Source organism: Cariama cristata, unplaced genomic scaffold (assembly GCF_000690535.1).
Source record: "Cariama cristata isolate BGI_N322 unplaced genomic scaffold, ASM69053v1 scaffold20968, whole genome shotgun sequence".
Taxonomy (NCBI): domain Eukaryota; kingdom Metazoa; phylum Chordata; class Aves; order Cariamiformes; family Cariamidae; genus Cariama; species Cariama cristata.
The window spans coordinates 6,318-23,980 of NW_009629664.1; the positions used below are offsets into that span (position 1 = coordinate 6,318).

The 17,663-nt window shown below is 41.1% G+C and overlaps 1 protein-coding gene across 1 annotated transcript in view; it reads left to right on the plus strand.

The window, feature by feature from the left end:
• TIMM23 (translocase of inner mitochondrial membrane 23 homolog (yeast)) overlaps nucleotides 1-11,853 on the plus strand; it is a 17,881-nt gene extending 6,028 nt beyond the window's left edge. Inside the window, exons 5-6 of the mRNA XM_009705266.1 lie at nucleotides 2,574-2,684; nucleotides 11,204-11,853. Coding sequence (XP_009703568.1) covers nucleotides 2,574-2,684; nucleotides 11,204-11,319 — 227 coding nt within the window. The 3' untranslated portion in view covers nucleotides 11,320-11,853. The remainder of the gene's footprint in view (nucleotides 1-2,573; nucleotides 2,685-11,203) is intronic.
• Nucleotides 11,854-17,663: the final 5,810 nt, after the last annotated feature.

Genomic DNA, 17,663 nt, shown 5'->3' on the forward strand with positions numbered 1-17,663 from the left:
AAGCAATTTAAAGATGTAACTGTTTGATGGGAAAATGTATTCTCTATGTTTTCATTATGAAATCCATCAGAAAAAACTGCAGGTTTTTTTTTTTGGGGACATGAAAGCATTTCAGTAGACACTGGAGAGGAAATTCAAGGCTAAAATGAGATTTGAAGCCTAAGTAGCCAAAACCCCATAATTAAGCCCCCAAATTTTTAGTGTATCACAAACCAGAACTCTAGCTATGAAATAACAGGAATAACTGAAAATTATAGATAATGCTTACTTCTTAATAAATTCCAGTTAATTCACAACTTAAGGCAAAAAGTGTAATTGAATACTTCTGAAATAACTTTAATAACCTAAGAAGAGACTCAGTGGTTATGTGAGCATGTGCCTGATGCCTGTCTCCCGTTAAAGAGTCAACAAAATGTTTATCTGTAGAAGAAATGTGATAGTGACTACAAAGATTTATCCTTTTATGATGGTAGCTTAGATAGAAAAATCACGTATGATACCATCACCCACTTTAAATCTAAACGTTGCTTATAACTAATACGGATTAGAAAAAAAAGAAGGGAAAATTATTAAAAGCCTAATGTATGAGTAAGAAACTTCTGTGAACTGAGGTTCAGGTGGGGAGGGGCACGGGACATAAAGTCACATCAGTTGCCTCAGAAAAACAACTTCAGATGATTTCATAAAAGTCAGTGGAATAACTAATGCCCTAGAGAATACAAGCTTTTCAGCTTCTCCCCCCATCTTAAAAGACCAAAGGGTGCTCAGTTGCTCTGAAAAGAGAAATCCAAAACTGATGAAATTACTTTGAAGAAGGTTAATGATGGAACTCATTGCCCCACAAAGTGGTAATAGACGAGAAATTAGCAATATTTAAAACGGAGATTACATCATGTTATAATCCAGTCTATGTATATTTGAATTTTGAAAAATGCATTAAAGCATAAGCCAAGTTGCATTTATTACATTTTGTTTCAGTCTTCTTTCTAGGGAGTAGATTAGCCTGCCCTTTAACTCAGACATCAGCTTTTGAGGCACAATATAGAGGCCATGGTTAGAGATGGGATTGTGAACTACAGTGAGAATGGCACTTTTCATACGAGATGCAATATTGCCTAGGGAGTTTTATGGTGGGATGTTTTGTTTTCTTATTTTCTATTCCAAATCTAATCAGAACATGTCTGAAAACTGAGGTGCAGGCACACTGCAGTTCAAGGTTCTAGGTTAAGTGACACATTAACAGGTTTTTTCAGCTGTGTTTGAAGAAAGATTACTCAAGAAAACGTTTGTGCATTCCAGTAACAAATTGTTATTTTTCTTATAAAATATGTCTTCCCAAGTCACAGAGTTAAGCAGAACTTGGTATTTTGGGATTTGGTATAGCTCTGCCTTGTCCTAGCTACCAGAGAGGTTCCTTTGAAAGAACTGAATTATTTTTGCATCTTCACTTGTGCAGCATTTCTGTACCTCAAAGATTCCTTTTGTCACTAGTGACAATTTTTGTCATTCTGTTCCTGAACAGAGGTAGCAACATCTGTGTTAAACTATTTTTAAAAATGTTGAATTCAGCTTTTCCTTCACCTCATTGTTAATGCACATGCTACTAAGACATGGTAAAATACCATTGCCTATGTTGAATAGAGAAAGATGCTACTCTTCAGCTGATCAACATTAATACGGTTGCTTATGAAGGATTTACATGCTTTTTAGCAGAAGTAAAGACTTCAAATTCTTGTAGAACAGACAAGGGATGAATTAAAGTGTCATGGTGTCCTTATCACTTTAAAATGATGGCAGACTCTGCTGTTCTTTGTCAGCATGAAATATGATTATATCGTGAGGGGTGAGGATGGGGGTGCCTTCTCCCTTCATCAAAATGCATAGATTATATATGCATCTGTACTAAAAGCCTGTGTTTTTCTAATAATTTCCAGGACAGTCCCCAAAGTTCTCCCAAAGCAACAGGCTCTCCAGGGACAAAGTTTTCATATGCAGGCAGAGGTGAAGCAGCTGTAAATGTCAAATCCCAAGCAATCTAACAGTCATTTATAAGGGAAATGTGGCCCATTGTACTCCATCCCTTGATAACATGATCTGAATGCTGCACTTGCATTTCATCTTGGTCACAAGTGGGCAACAGTTTTCTCTGCTACCTAGAAATCGTTGAGTTTAGCTTCAGGCCTTCCACAGAAGACAGTATAAAGCCTGCCTCTACAAAGTTAAACCCTCAAAAGTTTTTTAAACAAATTTGAACTAGCAAAGTGGGCTTAAACTTCAGTCAGTGCTTTATATCACATATTTATCGTGTCTTGAGGCAGTACTAGATGGCATGAAGAATGCTACTTTATAACCAAACTATAGCTAGAGAAAGAATAATTATTTGCAAAATAGAAGTAGGTCTGGAAAAAACACCAAAGATAGGATTTTGCAGAGGTTCCCCCCTTTTAAATAAACAGAAAACCTGTGCTTCAGAAGCATAGTCTAAATAGTTACACTGAGCCTGGATTCTAAACTTTGTGTCTCAGAGAATGGGAGTTTTGACTTGAATTTTTTAATATGTTTTTCTTTCCCAGCTCTACTTTACAGTGCATTTGGAGTCATCATTGAAAAAACACGCGGTGCAGAAGATGACCTGAACACCATAGCTGCTGGAACCTTGACAGGAATGCTATACAAAAGCACTGGTAGTGTTTCTAGTTTTCCTCTTCTTGTGCTTTGTCCTAGTTATTAGGATTCTCATTACTTTTACTAAATACTGTCCTGCTCTGAAAATTGGCAATGTAAAAATGGTACACTAGGAACTAAGACCTATTAGTTCAATGTCCCCTAACCCACAGATTGTTTTTCACACTGCTAAGACTACTTCAGGAAAACTTGCACTTAAAAAAAAAAATCCAGCTGAATTAAATTGGATTCTTTCCAACTTGCACAGGACTAACAATAATCATGAGAGCCAAATTATGTCTGTTATACATAGATACTGAATAAACATTCGAATATTTACTCAGATTTATAGTGAGATTGTATAAAATACATACCCAGCTCATTCTTAGCCATGTTTTTCATGTATAGCAGGAATAAAACTAATAGTTTCTCAAGTCCATGAGTGGATGCAGGCAAATGGGAACTACCTTCCAAAGTGAAAGTGGGCAGGGGAGGGAAGGAATACACAGAACACAGCTTCACTGCATCAAAATGAAACTTATTGCAAGTGATTCATGTGATAGTACCTGGAGCTGCAAAAAACCCTATACACATAGAGAAACAGACATATCTATAGAGTTATTGCTTAACTGTTTGTGAAACTCTTGTCTTGTAGTAGGACTCTAGTCTTTGCATAGTGGTCAAAACCAACAACGTTATTTGAGAACAGCATGGATTTAAGGTTAGTTTGCTGATGCATACTGAATTGTTTGCAGAAGAGAGGGTCTGAGCTTCATCAGCAAAATGCCTGTTAACACATATTCCAAGCTCAACAATTGGAGGGATCATCTTTTTTAGAGGACTGCTGGGTACCACAGACTGACATTATCACAGGAAAAAAGTATAAGTTTTAAGTATCTCAGTAAAGTTTTGGCTATATGATTCACCTGTATTTTACTGAGGAGATAATTCTAGAATTAGGCTATGTACTTTTACATATCTAACTGAGCTTCAGTGTCTTAGAAGTGTTCCTGAAAGCCAGCTTTATATACAGGACAAAACAGTTTGAGAAGTCTTATTTTCCTGTTGGCTTAGATAATTGAAACAAAAAAAAATTGGCTTGAGCAGCCTTCATAAATACTAGCTTGTGCACTTAACCTTGCAAGAGCACATAGCTCTCTTGTCATCAATTACTTATCTGGGATTTCATGAGTGATATGACAGATGACCAGCAACAGATGGATAGGGTAGCAGTATAGAAGTCTTAACATTTTCTGTAGGAAGTTATTAAGAAGGAGAACTGCCATCTTACACTCCAGCAGAGGCTTCCCCCTTACCTTGCAGAATTGTAGAGCTGCCCTTAGGTGTAATCTTTTTTTGGTGCAGTGCAACAATGGATAGCTACTCCAGTCACAGCACGGTCATCTGACACTACAAAATTTTTTCTTATCAGAGCAAGTGGGACTTTTGTTTTGTAACATAAGATCTACTGAGCTAATCGTAGCACTGATAAATGTAGTCAGTAAGTCTGCGTTCGTTACAGTATTGTATTCCAAGTATGTGTTGTGCATATGAACTGTAGTGCACAGAAACTCAAAAGAAATACATTTTTCACCATATGCAGGAAATGTGAATGGCACAGGAGGCCTTAAAGGTCAAAGGTTAGTTCTGGAAGTGAAAAAGATGATTTTCACATCTGTTTGAAGAATTTAATTCCAATCTTGTTTCCCTTTTTTCTTTTGTGCTCTGTCCCTCTTGCTGCTTCTTTTATGCTTCCTCTGCTGTCACCTTATGCCAGAGTGCCCTTCCTAATTCTGTATGGTAAAGCTTCCCTCTAAGTTATGCCTTTACCCGGCATCAATATGTATTTACCTAAAAAACCTCGAATATTTAAACCATATGCAAATGATCAGTTCACATCTGTGACATATCAAGATTGTAATCATTTCCTGTGTTACATGGAATGCCATGTTGTGCTGATATTAAAAAAGGAAAAATTGAAAGCCGTCAGGGACATTTCTGTTATAAATCCCCATATTTTAGTGTCAGCTGGAAACTCCCACAAACATGCCATTTCAAGTCAAAGCTGTTCTGTAATCCACAAAGGGTGGATAGAGAGTTGGAGCCAGTGCTGTATTAAGTATGGCAGGTTTTTTAATGAGACTTTTTGGTTCATGTTTACACACAGCACTAATGAAAGAATCGCATCAGCAGCCCTGCTGCACTGAAAAATACCGTTGTGTACACCACAAAGCCTTGACTGAATTTCTGAAACAAATGATTAAGCCTTTGCTGAGAGGGATGAGTGGACAGGAAAAAAAAATAGTGGGAAGACTTTTTGAAGGCTGAGATTTGTTGCCCCAAACTGGTCCCAGTTTTCACAATTTGCCCTTGTAGAAGTGTTAATCATTACCAAAATGTGAGCAGTCAAACAAAAAATGCTTTCCAAAATACGCATGTTCTAAAGCCATTAGATTGTGAGCAGTTTTGTGAAAGGATACTTACCACACAGCTTGTGTGTGAGGGGATGAAAGAGCAGTAAAAAGTCTGCAGGTGAGGTCTGTGAAAGTTCAGCCCCCTGTGTTGGCTGGAAGTGACGTTACTCACTGAAAGTTCCCCGTTGCAAGTGACTAAAGCAGTTAAGTCCCCAAGACTTCTGGTGGTCCTCCTTGGAGTGAGTCAGATATGGTTAACTTGCCATTATAAGGCAAGTGTTGGCTGGAATCCATCTCAGCATACTGTATGGCTTAGGTTAACAGAGGAATTGAGTTTGAAAAGTAAAACTGATTTGAGGACCTTTGAAACAGCATACTACTTGATCCCTTTGACCAAAGTGATCTCCAGCTCTCATATTTACTTGAAATGCAATTTAATACCAAGATTACTTACTAGATTTTAGCCTAAATGTAGCAATGTCAGTATAGTATTAACTTGTTACACTAGACTTGCAGCTTTATGGAAGCTTTGTTTTAAGCTCACAAGTTAAACTGAATGTTCTAGGTAGAAGTTGAGTGACAGATGAAAGAAAACCCTTTGTGTTCCTTTGCCAGTGGCATATGTAGCAGAAGTGTTGTTGCAACTTCATTGATCCTGTTTGAGTTTTGGTAAAAGGGAGCCTGATATCCTAAGTCCAAAGCAAAGGCAAAAATTAAGATCTGTTATGCCAGGTTTTTTCCTCGTGAATGTTAGGAAGCACAAATACTAACATCTTAAAGCAAACAAATACTTAGACCTCTCGTGTGCATTCTCAACCTCTTTTCTAAATCAAACATCTTTATTGTTTTCTCATAATTACATTAGTCTCTGAAAGTAGCAGAAATCAAAAAGATGATTGTCACTGTGCACTGTGTCACTATTATTCCCACCCACCATGAAAAGGCACATGGTTCCAGTCATCATGTCACAAAGGTACAGCTGGCTGAGGATCTTACGCTCCTTAAGCATGCAGGATTGGTCACTCAGGAAAAAGATACTGAGCTAGGTGGGACTTTGGTCTGACCTGCTGTGACAGCCATTAATTTCTCATTGAAATTCCCGACAGAGACTTCAGTAAGCAAAAAAATTAAATTACCTTTACCTCTTATCTGAGGGTTACACAGGTTGTAGATGTTCTTTCTCTCAGATAATTATTTTTCCCCTCTCTTGAGGTTAAAGAAAGCAGGAACAAAAATAAAGTAATACTTTGGACAAACTAATTCATTTTGTTTACTGTACTTGTGTGCAGTAGAAACTCAATACTAGATAGAGCATCTCATGCATTTTGCACAATAGATGTTACATAATTTGGTATAAAACAGTGTGCGTCTGAAAAGAAGGGAATTGAATGCCAGCAATAACTGAAGGGAGTAGTTGTCATTTTAAGACCTCAGAACACAACCATGAAAAGTCAATATATTATGAATTAATTAAGGAGGGCTAAATGTTTCATTGCTAGCAGTGAAGTCTGGCCAGACCTGAAGGTCAGTTTTGTGACAGTCAGTGGGTAGGAGCTCAGGGCAGTTGTGTTAGCTAACTACTTCTCAAGCTATAAAAGCCTCTTCCCTTTGGGCTCAATCTGTGTGTTTTTTTGGGCCAGACAGTGGTTTTTTTCTTGTTTCTGTTTGATGGGGAAGGGGAAAGAAGAGCTTTTTGCAGACTGGTGCAGGTGTGGCCCCAGGATATCTTATTTTCCTGCATTATTTGCAGAAAAGCAAGTAAAGGATTCGCTTTTGAACTTTGGACTTCAGGGTTGTCAGGCATTTTAGAAATTAAGAACCTTTGTTTAAACCTGCTTTTAATGTAGCAAGTCTATAGGACTATTTACTAATCAAATGGTGTTTAGGGGGAAAGGGTTTTGTTTGGGATCTGAAATAAGAGATAAGGGCAAAGTACAAGCAGGCACTACAGGTAATAGCTTGTTGAGGCTTCCTTTGTTACTTGAGGGCTGATGTCTAAGAATACGTGTGGCCACTGAGAACAGTGCTGCCTCTGCCCAGCTCTGCTAGGCAGAATCAGTGAACTAAGTTCCCAGTGCTGCAAGGATTTGCGAGGTTCTTGCTGCCATTTACAGTAGGTGAAGTAGTCTCCTGTCAGTCAGGTGCTGCTGCTTTCACTCGGTGAGAAGACAGGGAATTTTAATAATGTTTGCCAAGTAATTTCAAGAGCTTTAATACTTCTAAACTTGTAAATTCCTACTGTTTTTATAATTTGGCCTTCACACCACAGTAACTACAGGAAATGTTCCCTGTTTCGAGCTTTATTTTTTCTGTATTTTAACCACAATACTGTCTTAGCTGCAGCAGTATGAAAATGGAACATGCTTTTCTGGAATGTATCTTGTTTCCAAAAAGAAGTTTATCAGTTTCCTCGGTAACTTCTGTACCCACAGACTTTGCCCACACTTACAAGATTTCATAAAGTGACCCCTGTGGAGCAGCAGGAAGAAACTTCAGATTTTCTCCTGACGTAGGAGCGCCCACAGATGTTCAGACAAATGTCTGCCTGATGGTTCAAGAGGGTCTGGTTAGCTACCACTGTGCTTGAATTTGGAGCAAAACTGAGGTTGCCTTGTACATTTGAAAAGTTGAGCCCTTTAAACCATTTTAAAATATTTTTGTTCCTGGAAGCCCTAGAAGAAGAGAAATTGAATACCAGAGAGAGAGAGAGAGATTGGAAGACAAAAAACTAATCACAGCTTAACTGTTACACTTCTGTTTGGCCACTTCTTTTGTGGGTCTGGGTTTTGTATTTCTAACATTTGCTGTTGGATGGTCCTTGCTTTAAACATCCCAGGAACTATCCCAGAATAGTGGAGTAAAGTAACACATTCTGAAAATAGAGACAGTAAGGCCCTAAATGGAAGATTTTTGCCCTCATACTATGCAATATAGATAGTTTTACCTACTATATGAATCAAATTCAGTGTTAGGAGTGGATCACACCACAAAGAAATGCAAAGCTGCACTATTAGAATGCTGCGTGTCATTGCATAGTGTACTCTGAAACCTATTTTAAATGCATAGAAGAGAGACAATACTCTGGTGAAAAGCTGTGGCAGCTAAAGCGAGAGAACTAAATTCTCATTTAGAGAGCATCAGATGTATCTTTGGAGACCCATAGCAGTTCTCAACTATTGTGCAAGTTGCCCAGTCTCAAAATACCTGCTTTCAGAAGTCTGTCAGCTGGAACTTTAACTTATCTTACTCAGACATGCAGGATTAGAGGCTTACGACCATGTTTCTAGCAGGGTTTGTCAAGGCAGAGTTGGTATCAGAGGCTTGCAGAGAGTAATTGCAGAGGAGGGGTGGGAATGTGTTCTATCATGCAAACACAGCTGGGATGGGAGTGGAGAAATTTTTTTTGTTGTGTTGTTTTTTTCTTTAAACAAGGTAATCTTCTCAGGGGGTTTAACATTTCCTGCCCAGCAACTGGGCTGCTTTCTACAGTGCATTACTGTTTGAAGTCTGCCACAGACCTGGAGGTACTTACTCAAACGCAAATCTAACCAGTTAGGCAAAGGAAAGAGTTTTTTCTTTCCCTGTTTTGTTAACTACTGTAGATAGTTCAGGCGCAACTGCTATAAAATAAATTACTGGTAAAATTTTGTAGCAGAAGCATAGGGAACATGGTAAGAAATATTTCTTGCATGTTTCCTTCTTGGATTTTTTTAATTCAGTAAGGCACCTATACCAACTGCACAAGTTTAGTTCCTGTTCATGAAAGACTTCCACTGAAACATCTTCAGCAAAGTCCCTAAGTTGTCTGCAAGACCTACAGACTGCTTTAGGCACTGTGGTTGACACTTTGTAAGTGGATACAGAGCTGCCATCCTCACCTGGCTGACCTCAGCGTGTGAAAATATTAACGTTTTTTGTGTTAGGAGCAGTATGTCTTGGCAGCACTGCGCCTAAGTCTGCATGGATGCTAGAAAGTGGCTCAGCTATCCAAATTAAAGAAGATACCTTTCTTGTATAATGCTGACTTCACAGAATCTGGAACCAGGCTTGATCAGTCTTCAACCTACCTTTCTTCCATAGGAAGAATGGGATTTTCAGGGGAAAGGAGAGGAATTGAACTCGGGGGCCCAGGGAAGACTCTATGGGAGTAGTCATAGCTCTGTACTGCGTTGGGTCCTATGAGGGCGTTCCACTTTTTGTGCATTTCCCTGTACACCATAATGGTTAGGAGCCCTCTTTGGGGCTTTCTGCTGTGAGCAATTGCTTCCTAATATGAACAGCAGAAAATCAGGCTCTCTAATGTTTTATTAATTTTTCCCAAAAAGCAATGAGGAATTAGTATTTTTACAGATTATCTCAAATACTTGTTTTGCAAAAATGTCCTTTAAAGTTCACCTGTGGCTTTTTGCCAGAAGCTGCTTGCACATGGTTAGTTCTGTGTACCCAGCTGCAATCCCTTCACGTGAAAAGCTTTTGCGCAACAAATTCAGGATGAATTATCAAAAGCAGAAGTTTACATTTGTGTTCCTAAGTCTTGATTTAGGCATGTAGGTGCATAAACAGTACAGCCTTCCTTAGAGCTGTTGAGTTCTCAACAGTTAGGGCAGTGAACTCAGGCTTATATCCCAAAAAACTCTCAAATTGTCACAGCTGGTCTGGCAATGAAATTTCTAGAAACTATGGCTAGACATGACCTCTAGGTACCAAGTCCAACTTCTGCAGCTTTTTGGTTTCATTACATGCCTGGGCAATATGGGCAGGTTTAACAACCCCAATGAAATCCATTTAATCTTGCTGCACAGGTAATGCAGTCTCAATCTAGCTGACGCCAACAGCTTCTTGCCCCCTGCAAGCCTAAATGCACTTCTGTGAGACAACTTTATGACCCATAATGGAAAAAAAATTTAAAAAAATCACTGATTACTGAGATGCATTTCTTTTCAAGTTTGAGGAACCTGAATGCCACTGTCAGTTTTACCAATAAAGCAGGCGGGTTTTATCTAGCTGTAAGTGGAAACTGGCCTTGTTCTATATACTGTACACATTATCTAACTTGCTTTGGCTGGGATTGATAAACATTGCAGAGTCAAACTCTCTGAAGTTTTCATAGTGTTGAGGGTCATAATCTCAGGTGTTCCTGTGCATTTATAGTGCATTCCGGGCACTTTACCAAGGCACTTTCTGCTACTGAGGAATAGAAAGATTTTGCTGTTCAGTAAAAGCAACAGAAGTCTCGACTTCTGCCCCTGTACACCACATCCTTCGCATGGGTGGAATGGAGTTGTGATACCATCTGACTCCCAGCTCTAGCCAGGTGTGCTGGCTGCTGGCAGTAGCCAAACTTGCCTTGTATTTTTACCTTCACAGCTTGGAAAATCTTCAGGGTCTTGGGTGGGCAGTAAAAATAATAAAAAAAATTATTGCAAGATGATAATTTTGAATATTAAAAATAGTAAGGATAAAGAAAGTTGTTCAACGTATGCCCTAGTAAATTCTTGCCAGTTGATCCCTTTCATCTACTTTTTTTTTTTCAAAAGGTTTTAAAATTCCAAAGACACAAAAAGCAGTGATAAGTTCTGCATGATGGCCCTCATGAATCTCTGGAGCCCAAGGTCATGCCCACGTCAGCTGCTGTTATGTTCACTTATTTCCCTCCTACCCTTTCTCTTTCTTCCCCAAACCTAGTTACCATAACTGACAAACATTGTTATTATTCTTCACCTGAAATCCTAAATGGAGGAGTTCTTAACACAGGAAGAGATCATATCTATCTGTAAGCACCTATGTTGAAGAGAGATGGAATAGCTAAAGTAGGACTTGGGAAAAGCCATCTTTGCTTCAAGTGTTCTGTAGCGGTTCACTCAGGCAGTAGAGCCAACATAGTTTGAGAGGAAGTCATACCAGCAGAATTAGTGTCAGGATTAAGAATGACCTTTCTTGAGCCAGGCAGCAGGTTTGAGAGGAGGAGAGAATTAGCAAAGGTACCCTTTCTGGAAAGTTATTCAGAAAAGGAAGACTGTTTCATTAAGATGCTACTGGATGTAGACAGCTTCTTGGAAGTTGCTGTAGCTGACCATTTCCTTGGAGGTAACTTTAATGGGTTTTAATCTGTTTTTCTTTTTCAGGTGGAGTGCGTGGGATAGCACGAGGTGGTATTGCAGGTCTGACACTTACTGGCCTCTACGCTCTCTATAACAACTGGGAGCACATGAAGGGCTCCATAGCCCGGCAGTCCCTCTGAGAGGGCAGCCAGCGCTGGACAGAGGACACGCTTCCATAGTCACCAGTCAAATCAATTAGGAGATCTGTCTGGTGCCCCTTCCTATTTTATTTACGATTAGCATGAAACCGAAGAAGCTACGCTGGGAGGAACCTCCTAACACCATGTAGCTGGACTGGCCCTTTCCTTCCTGCCAGCCAGTCACTGAAGAGGCAGCAATATTTGTTGGACCTGCAAATGAGCAGAGTGGCCACCAACATAGAGTCTCCCTGACACGCTCACCAGCTAGCCCTGAGCCAGAGCTACGAGGCATGCTCAAGTCCCATACCTGTACCTGCTGCGCTACCAGGTTTGTTCGGTTGCGTGTACTACGATAGCGCTGCATAATAAAGTCTGTGTCTATAGAGCTGTTCACTGCGGTCTTTCAACATGCATCACCTGGGCAGCCAGCGCGAGCCTTAAGTAGCAACTGGCAGAGGGCAAGGCTTGTTACTCTGACAGCACAAGGGAAGCTGTAAAAAGGGATCATTAATAAAAAGGGTGGTACTTGCGCAATGCCGTTTCTATGCTTTGCTGTTCCTACTACTGATAAGACAAAAATGTGCTGCATCCAGTGACTTTTATTTACAGGTTTGTTTTTAAGGACTGATGTGATAAAATCCTGGGGGAGTTTGTGGGCGAGGGGAAGTGGCCTAACAGGCTGATTGTCTCCTGATTTGAGGCTATGGTGAGGCATACCAGGGCTTGACTCCACTCCCTTCTTTGCTCTAATAAATAAGGAACTAGTTGTTCCCAGATGAGGTACTGTTGCTCTTGCAGAACAGTTCCCAGTGGATTATCAAAGCACTCAGGTACTCCAGCATCTCAGAACTCCTTTAGCCAACAGTTAGAAACCAAGCAGTATAAATACTACTCTCATTGCTTATTTCAGGATTTTTAATTAGCGACAAGCTTCTTCCCCAAAGTAACGTTTGTAGCTTATTGGCAGAGTGAAGACATGTGAAGAACCTACACCTTCTACAGTGTTAAAATTAAACCACATACCAAGCGTTGTTCACAGATAAATTAACCAGTAAGTTGTGAATTACTTCAGTAGTTAAGAGTCATTGTATAACAGCTCATTCCTTCAGTTTTTAAATAATTAAACAGATCTGAGACAATGTGAAGGCAGGGCAAGGGGAAAATGAAAAACTTGCTGCTCAGTAGACAACTTAGTGCAAAACAATGAGTTTACTTTGAATTCTCCCTACTGGAACAGCTCTTGATATCTATGTTGCACCCAAGAAAATAAAAACAACAAAATAAGCACTAGAGGGAAGGTGGTAGCGCTTACCTTCTTCTGAGAAGAAAGACAGCTTTGCTAAGAAGCCTCTTTAGGAGGCGATGACTACTGAGACTAGCTTTTTATAGAGCAAGTGCTGTAGCTAACGAGCCTTCACAGATGAACTCAATTAGCTTTGCTTGAATACCAGGTCAAAGTAGATGCTTTATGCCAGCACTTAAATAGATGTAGCAGAAAGGAAAGATAAATGGACCTTTTTGCATCTGCTTTGTAAATGCTGTTTCTTGTTAAGCCTTATGTTTGACTGTCTTTTATTGGGCTGTATGTTACTGTTGTGGTCTTAAGAGCTGGACCTTCTAATGCGCATTTTTTGAGGGCTGTACCGCCAAAGAAACTGTCCCCCACTCGCAGGGTGCAGAAAGTGATGTAGGCACCAGGTGCGCAGCACTGTCACGTGGGACATGAGGAGAATGTGTGTACACATGTGCACTTTCTTCCTGAGTTTTTTCTCTCCCCGTTGGCATCAGTGAGTTCCTCCCCACCCATGTTTCTTGGTCACCATTAGTAGGACTTATGCTCCTGCATACTTGACAATGGTGGATGAAGGCCTGGTAGCTGCTTTGGGGGCTGGTGGTGGGTGAGGGTTGCTTTTTAAGTGTTGGGAACTTTGCAATGTACCTTCTAGGTTTTCTAGAGACTTTTTCAGGACTGAAATATGACCCACAAGCCCCTAATTGAAGTGGGAAAGCTGTGAAGCTTAACAAATGTCTTTCCTCCTTTAGGTGTGCTGGAGATAATGTAGGAACAAGCTTTTGCAAGTTCAAAGTTGCCACAACCTTAAGGCTAGGCTGACTTTTGAGGCAACTTAGCACATTATCTGGTCTGCAGTAACCTCAGATTTCCTGGAATCGCTTGCCTCAGGGGCAGAGCTGAGTGCTTTTGTCTGAAATAGCTGTGTTTCTAGGGCTATGGAAAGCTTTGGTTCATAACCTGTTTGTATATGGCGTGATCCATAGCTTGAGCTATGAAATACAACCAGCATGGAGGCAGCAGTGAGGGAGTTGAATTGCAAGTATGGAATACAGAGAACATCGTTACGATGTTCAATGTCAAGACTTACTGTGTTCACAATTTAATGGCGAGCAATCAGTATAAAGCTGTGACCAAAAGTATATCCGAGTTCAGTAGGAATAAAAGGAAGTAAACCCAAGTTGCAAACAGCATTTGGCAAGTGACAGTCCTCCCATGCAGTATTACACAAATGTGAGCATGGGAGACCTTGGCCATCTTGCGGAGCGGTGTTTATCCTCTTGCAGTGCCAGTCATGGCATCTCATTTTGCTGACAGGTCTGAGACAGCTTTCCATGCTGTGGCAGCAGGCGAGGGAGTCTGAGACACCAGGTATAACGAAAGCTGTCCGATTCTTGTAAAGCTGCTTTTGTGTAGTCTTTGGAAGAGAGAAAGGCAAACCACTTTCACCACTCCCTGTCAGCAGGTGACTTCTCTTACAGTTGGGGGAATTTGTTGAAAAAGTCACTAGTCATGTGGTAGGCATCTCCAGCTTCCTCCACAAAGCAGAAGCTGCTTCTGAAAACAGGAGGCAGATGTATGTTAGGGCAGAAAAATGATCCAGCGTTCATAGCCTGTGTTTCCTCTGACCTAATCTGGGACCGAAAAAGGAGAGGAAAAATCCTTTTTTATGCTTTAACAGAAAGTTACCCCTGTGCTTAATAAAGTCTAGACAGAAAATTGGTATGTTTTGAGTGGAGCTCTGTGTATTCTCTGAGTATTGGCCTGTGCTGTTGAATGTCAGGCACCGCAGGGACACCAAAGGGTACCGCAGCCTTTTTTGGTACTTTCGGCATCATAAACACCGGTCTTGCATTCCCCTGGGGTGTCTCTTCCCCCTCTGCCAGCTGCCCTCTCTCCCGGTGCTGTGAGAAGAGCTGCCTGACTGGCACCACAGCGGGTTTGAGCCGCTCCCACCCTCCTGCTCCCTCTGCTCCTTCGTTTACAAGGCTCTGCAGTAGCATCGACTCACGCCTTTGCAAAGGATTTCCCGAGGCTCCATCTGTGTCTAATGGAGGAAAAGGCAGTTGGCTTTCTTGACTCACCTAGTCTGTACCCCCACCTGCGAGTGCAGGCCTTTCCCCTCGCCTCCCCTCTCTGAAGTCTGGGGCACCTTCCCTTGCTGCCCACAGAGCCCTCGGGGGCAGGGATTAACAGGCCTTCGCCTGCCACACTCTCGCCTTGTAAAGGGTCTCTGCCCTGGAAGCAGCCCTCAAGCTCCATACTTTCACCAATACGGACACACAATGTGTGACCACAAAGCGTTTCAGTTATTTTGCACAGAAGCAAGTTAGGAGAATTCATTTTACAGAAATTCAGCTAAGGGAGAAGTTGGAGGTAAGTGCTCCAGCTCCCTGGGGAGGGAGGGAAATGGAATTAAGCATTCCTCAGTACAAGGCATAAATCTGATAATCTCACATTGTTCAAAGAAAGGTCTCGCAATGTTTGTGAAGCTACAAATAGCGTTCCCTGCTCCTGCTACTCTGTCTTCCTTGTCTTTGGAAGATCTTAATTTTTTTTTTTCCCCTGTCTTTGAAAGCTAAACATTCAAGATACACGTTCAGGAGTTCTACATCTGGCCGCCTCTAACAAAGAACCTCTAGTCCATTTAGAAAAAACTGCACGTACGCACACCCACACGTGAAATTCAAGGTATCGTGGTTGAAAGGCTGCCAGGCCCAGCTGCACACTGTCTCATGAGAATGTTCTTAATGCTACAATGCAGCCTGCAGTTTAAAGGAATGGAAAAATCCTCAAAGGAGGAACAAAACATGCAGGGAGGCTGATGTTCAAAAATCAGGAGAGCAGAAGAGCCAGAGAGGAACTAACTTTCAATTGCACGGCCAGACCAGAGGCGTCCTGCAGCCATGGGAGAAGAGGACTGAAAGCCACTAAAATCCGTAAATCGTCCTTAAGTATTCAAGAGTGAGAAGAAACAAACATGGCGTTTTGTCTAAACCTGTATTTCTTACAGCAGCTGAGTAAAGGCGGGGTGATTTAAACACAGCAGCCCTCGGCTGCAGCGCAGCAACTGACAGGCGTGACCTCTCAGGTGTGTACCTGGTGCCAGGGCTTCCTGGCTTTGGCAGCAGGGCTCGGTGCAACCGCAGGCCGTGGTGAAGTAGCGCAGACCTGTGAATGCCGTACGGGGATGGCAGCGCAGCGGCATCCAAACAGAAGTTAACTAGGCAACGTGCCGCAGCATTTTTGTTAACCGTCTTGCAAAGGAGACGTACCACACCCTTTGGTTGCAATAATTTTTTAATGGAAAAGACTAATCAATGTTTTACATAAATATCAATTAGCGGTAACAAGTCCATTGAGTAAGTAAAGGAATACATACCCCCAAGTTTTAAGGACTCATAATGAACTGACAAAGTAGCACACAATGACGACTACAAGGAATTATAAGAGGTGGGCTGCACGTCAATCACCTTCGTTACGTTCAACTGCTAATCAAATTAAGCTATTGTTGGAGTTAGTCACAGTGCAGTCTTCCCATGCAGCAACTAGGACAGGTTCCAAGGGGAGAGTGAACTTCAAAAACATCTTTCTGCTTCCAGCAGAAAGCCCCGACTATGAAAGTACGAGAGCCTCATGTGGTCTGATGATGTTAAGCCCTTTCGGGGCCTGGCTTCAAGTGTACAGTGTCCCCCCCTCCGACTAAAAACTTATTTTTAAACAAATGCAGAGGTTCTAGTGGACAGGAATGTGTTCACACTGCAAGTGATACCAAGGTCGGATCTTGCTAATAATTTCTTTTCTACAGGGTTGTGAAGAACCAAAATCACTTTTACTCCCAGGCAGGCTGCAGGGGAGGTTATTTTTATAGTCATTACGAGCAATTTGTTAAGTGAGCAGAAACTGCACCAGAAACTATGTAATTTCACAGTTTTTCATGCAGGTTGACAGGCGTGATCCACATTTCTGCCTAACATCTCCGTGCTCTTTCCTACGGGCTCAAAATGCTAAGTACCTAAAGAGGTATTGCTCATATTATGTCCACAGCTATAAGCATCAGAGTTACTCGACTCCGCTTTCATATGCATAGTAACATGGAAATTCACAGATTAAATATCTTTAAAATGCATCAGTGGGAGCCACGCAGTTTGCCAAGGTAGTGTTTCTCAGTTAAACAGCATGACATCACTCTGATGAGAAGACATCCAATTCCCCAGATAGTACCTTTCAATACTATGTGGCTAAGACGCCTGCTTTCCAGTGGTTCAGTCAATACAAGTTCATAATGAATTATCCAGAACCAGCAGAAACGTAGACATTTCATCTTACAGCTTTTTCAGTCAAATTCAAACAGTTATTAAATGCTGGGGACACAGTAGGATCTGATCTACCAATGCATGAAAATTAACACCCTACCATGTTTTCTGAATGGCTCAAAAATTTGCAAGAAAAGTTTTCATTCAAAACTTAAGTTACCAATTCTCTTGTCACATGTCAGGTCCCATAAATTCATGTCTTTTTTAAAATCTGGGCTGTGCATACTCAGCCAGGAGACACACCAATACGAGATGCAAATGAAACCTTTAAAGTTAACAACTGCTCAATAAAAGAAATTGCTTCCAAATACAGCCTAAGTTATCTTGCAATCCCAGTAAGCTGGAACCCAACTCAAAATGGAGCTGCAGCAGCTGAAAGGAGGGGCGGCACTTCGGAAGTCACTGCCAAAAGGTGGACGTTTCACAGCACCAGAGAGATTTTGCTTTATACTTGCACTGGCTTCAACATACCTCAAGTGACAACCCATTAAAGAAGATTCACGTAGTCCCATAACAGATATGAATTTACTAACACCTCTATAGTATCAGATTGCTTATGCTCAGTGGGTTTACATTTCAGAATTAATCATAACAAGAAGGCATCTTCTGCACCATAACTCTGTTATACGAGTAATCTTTCTTTTTGTTAGAATTTTAGAAGAGAAAGCAGACGGCCAAACACAAAACATAAGAATTCAGCTGGCTGCAGTCACTCAGCATGATGTGCGATTGATCAG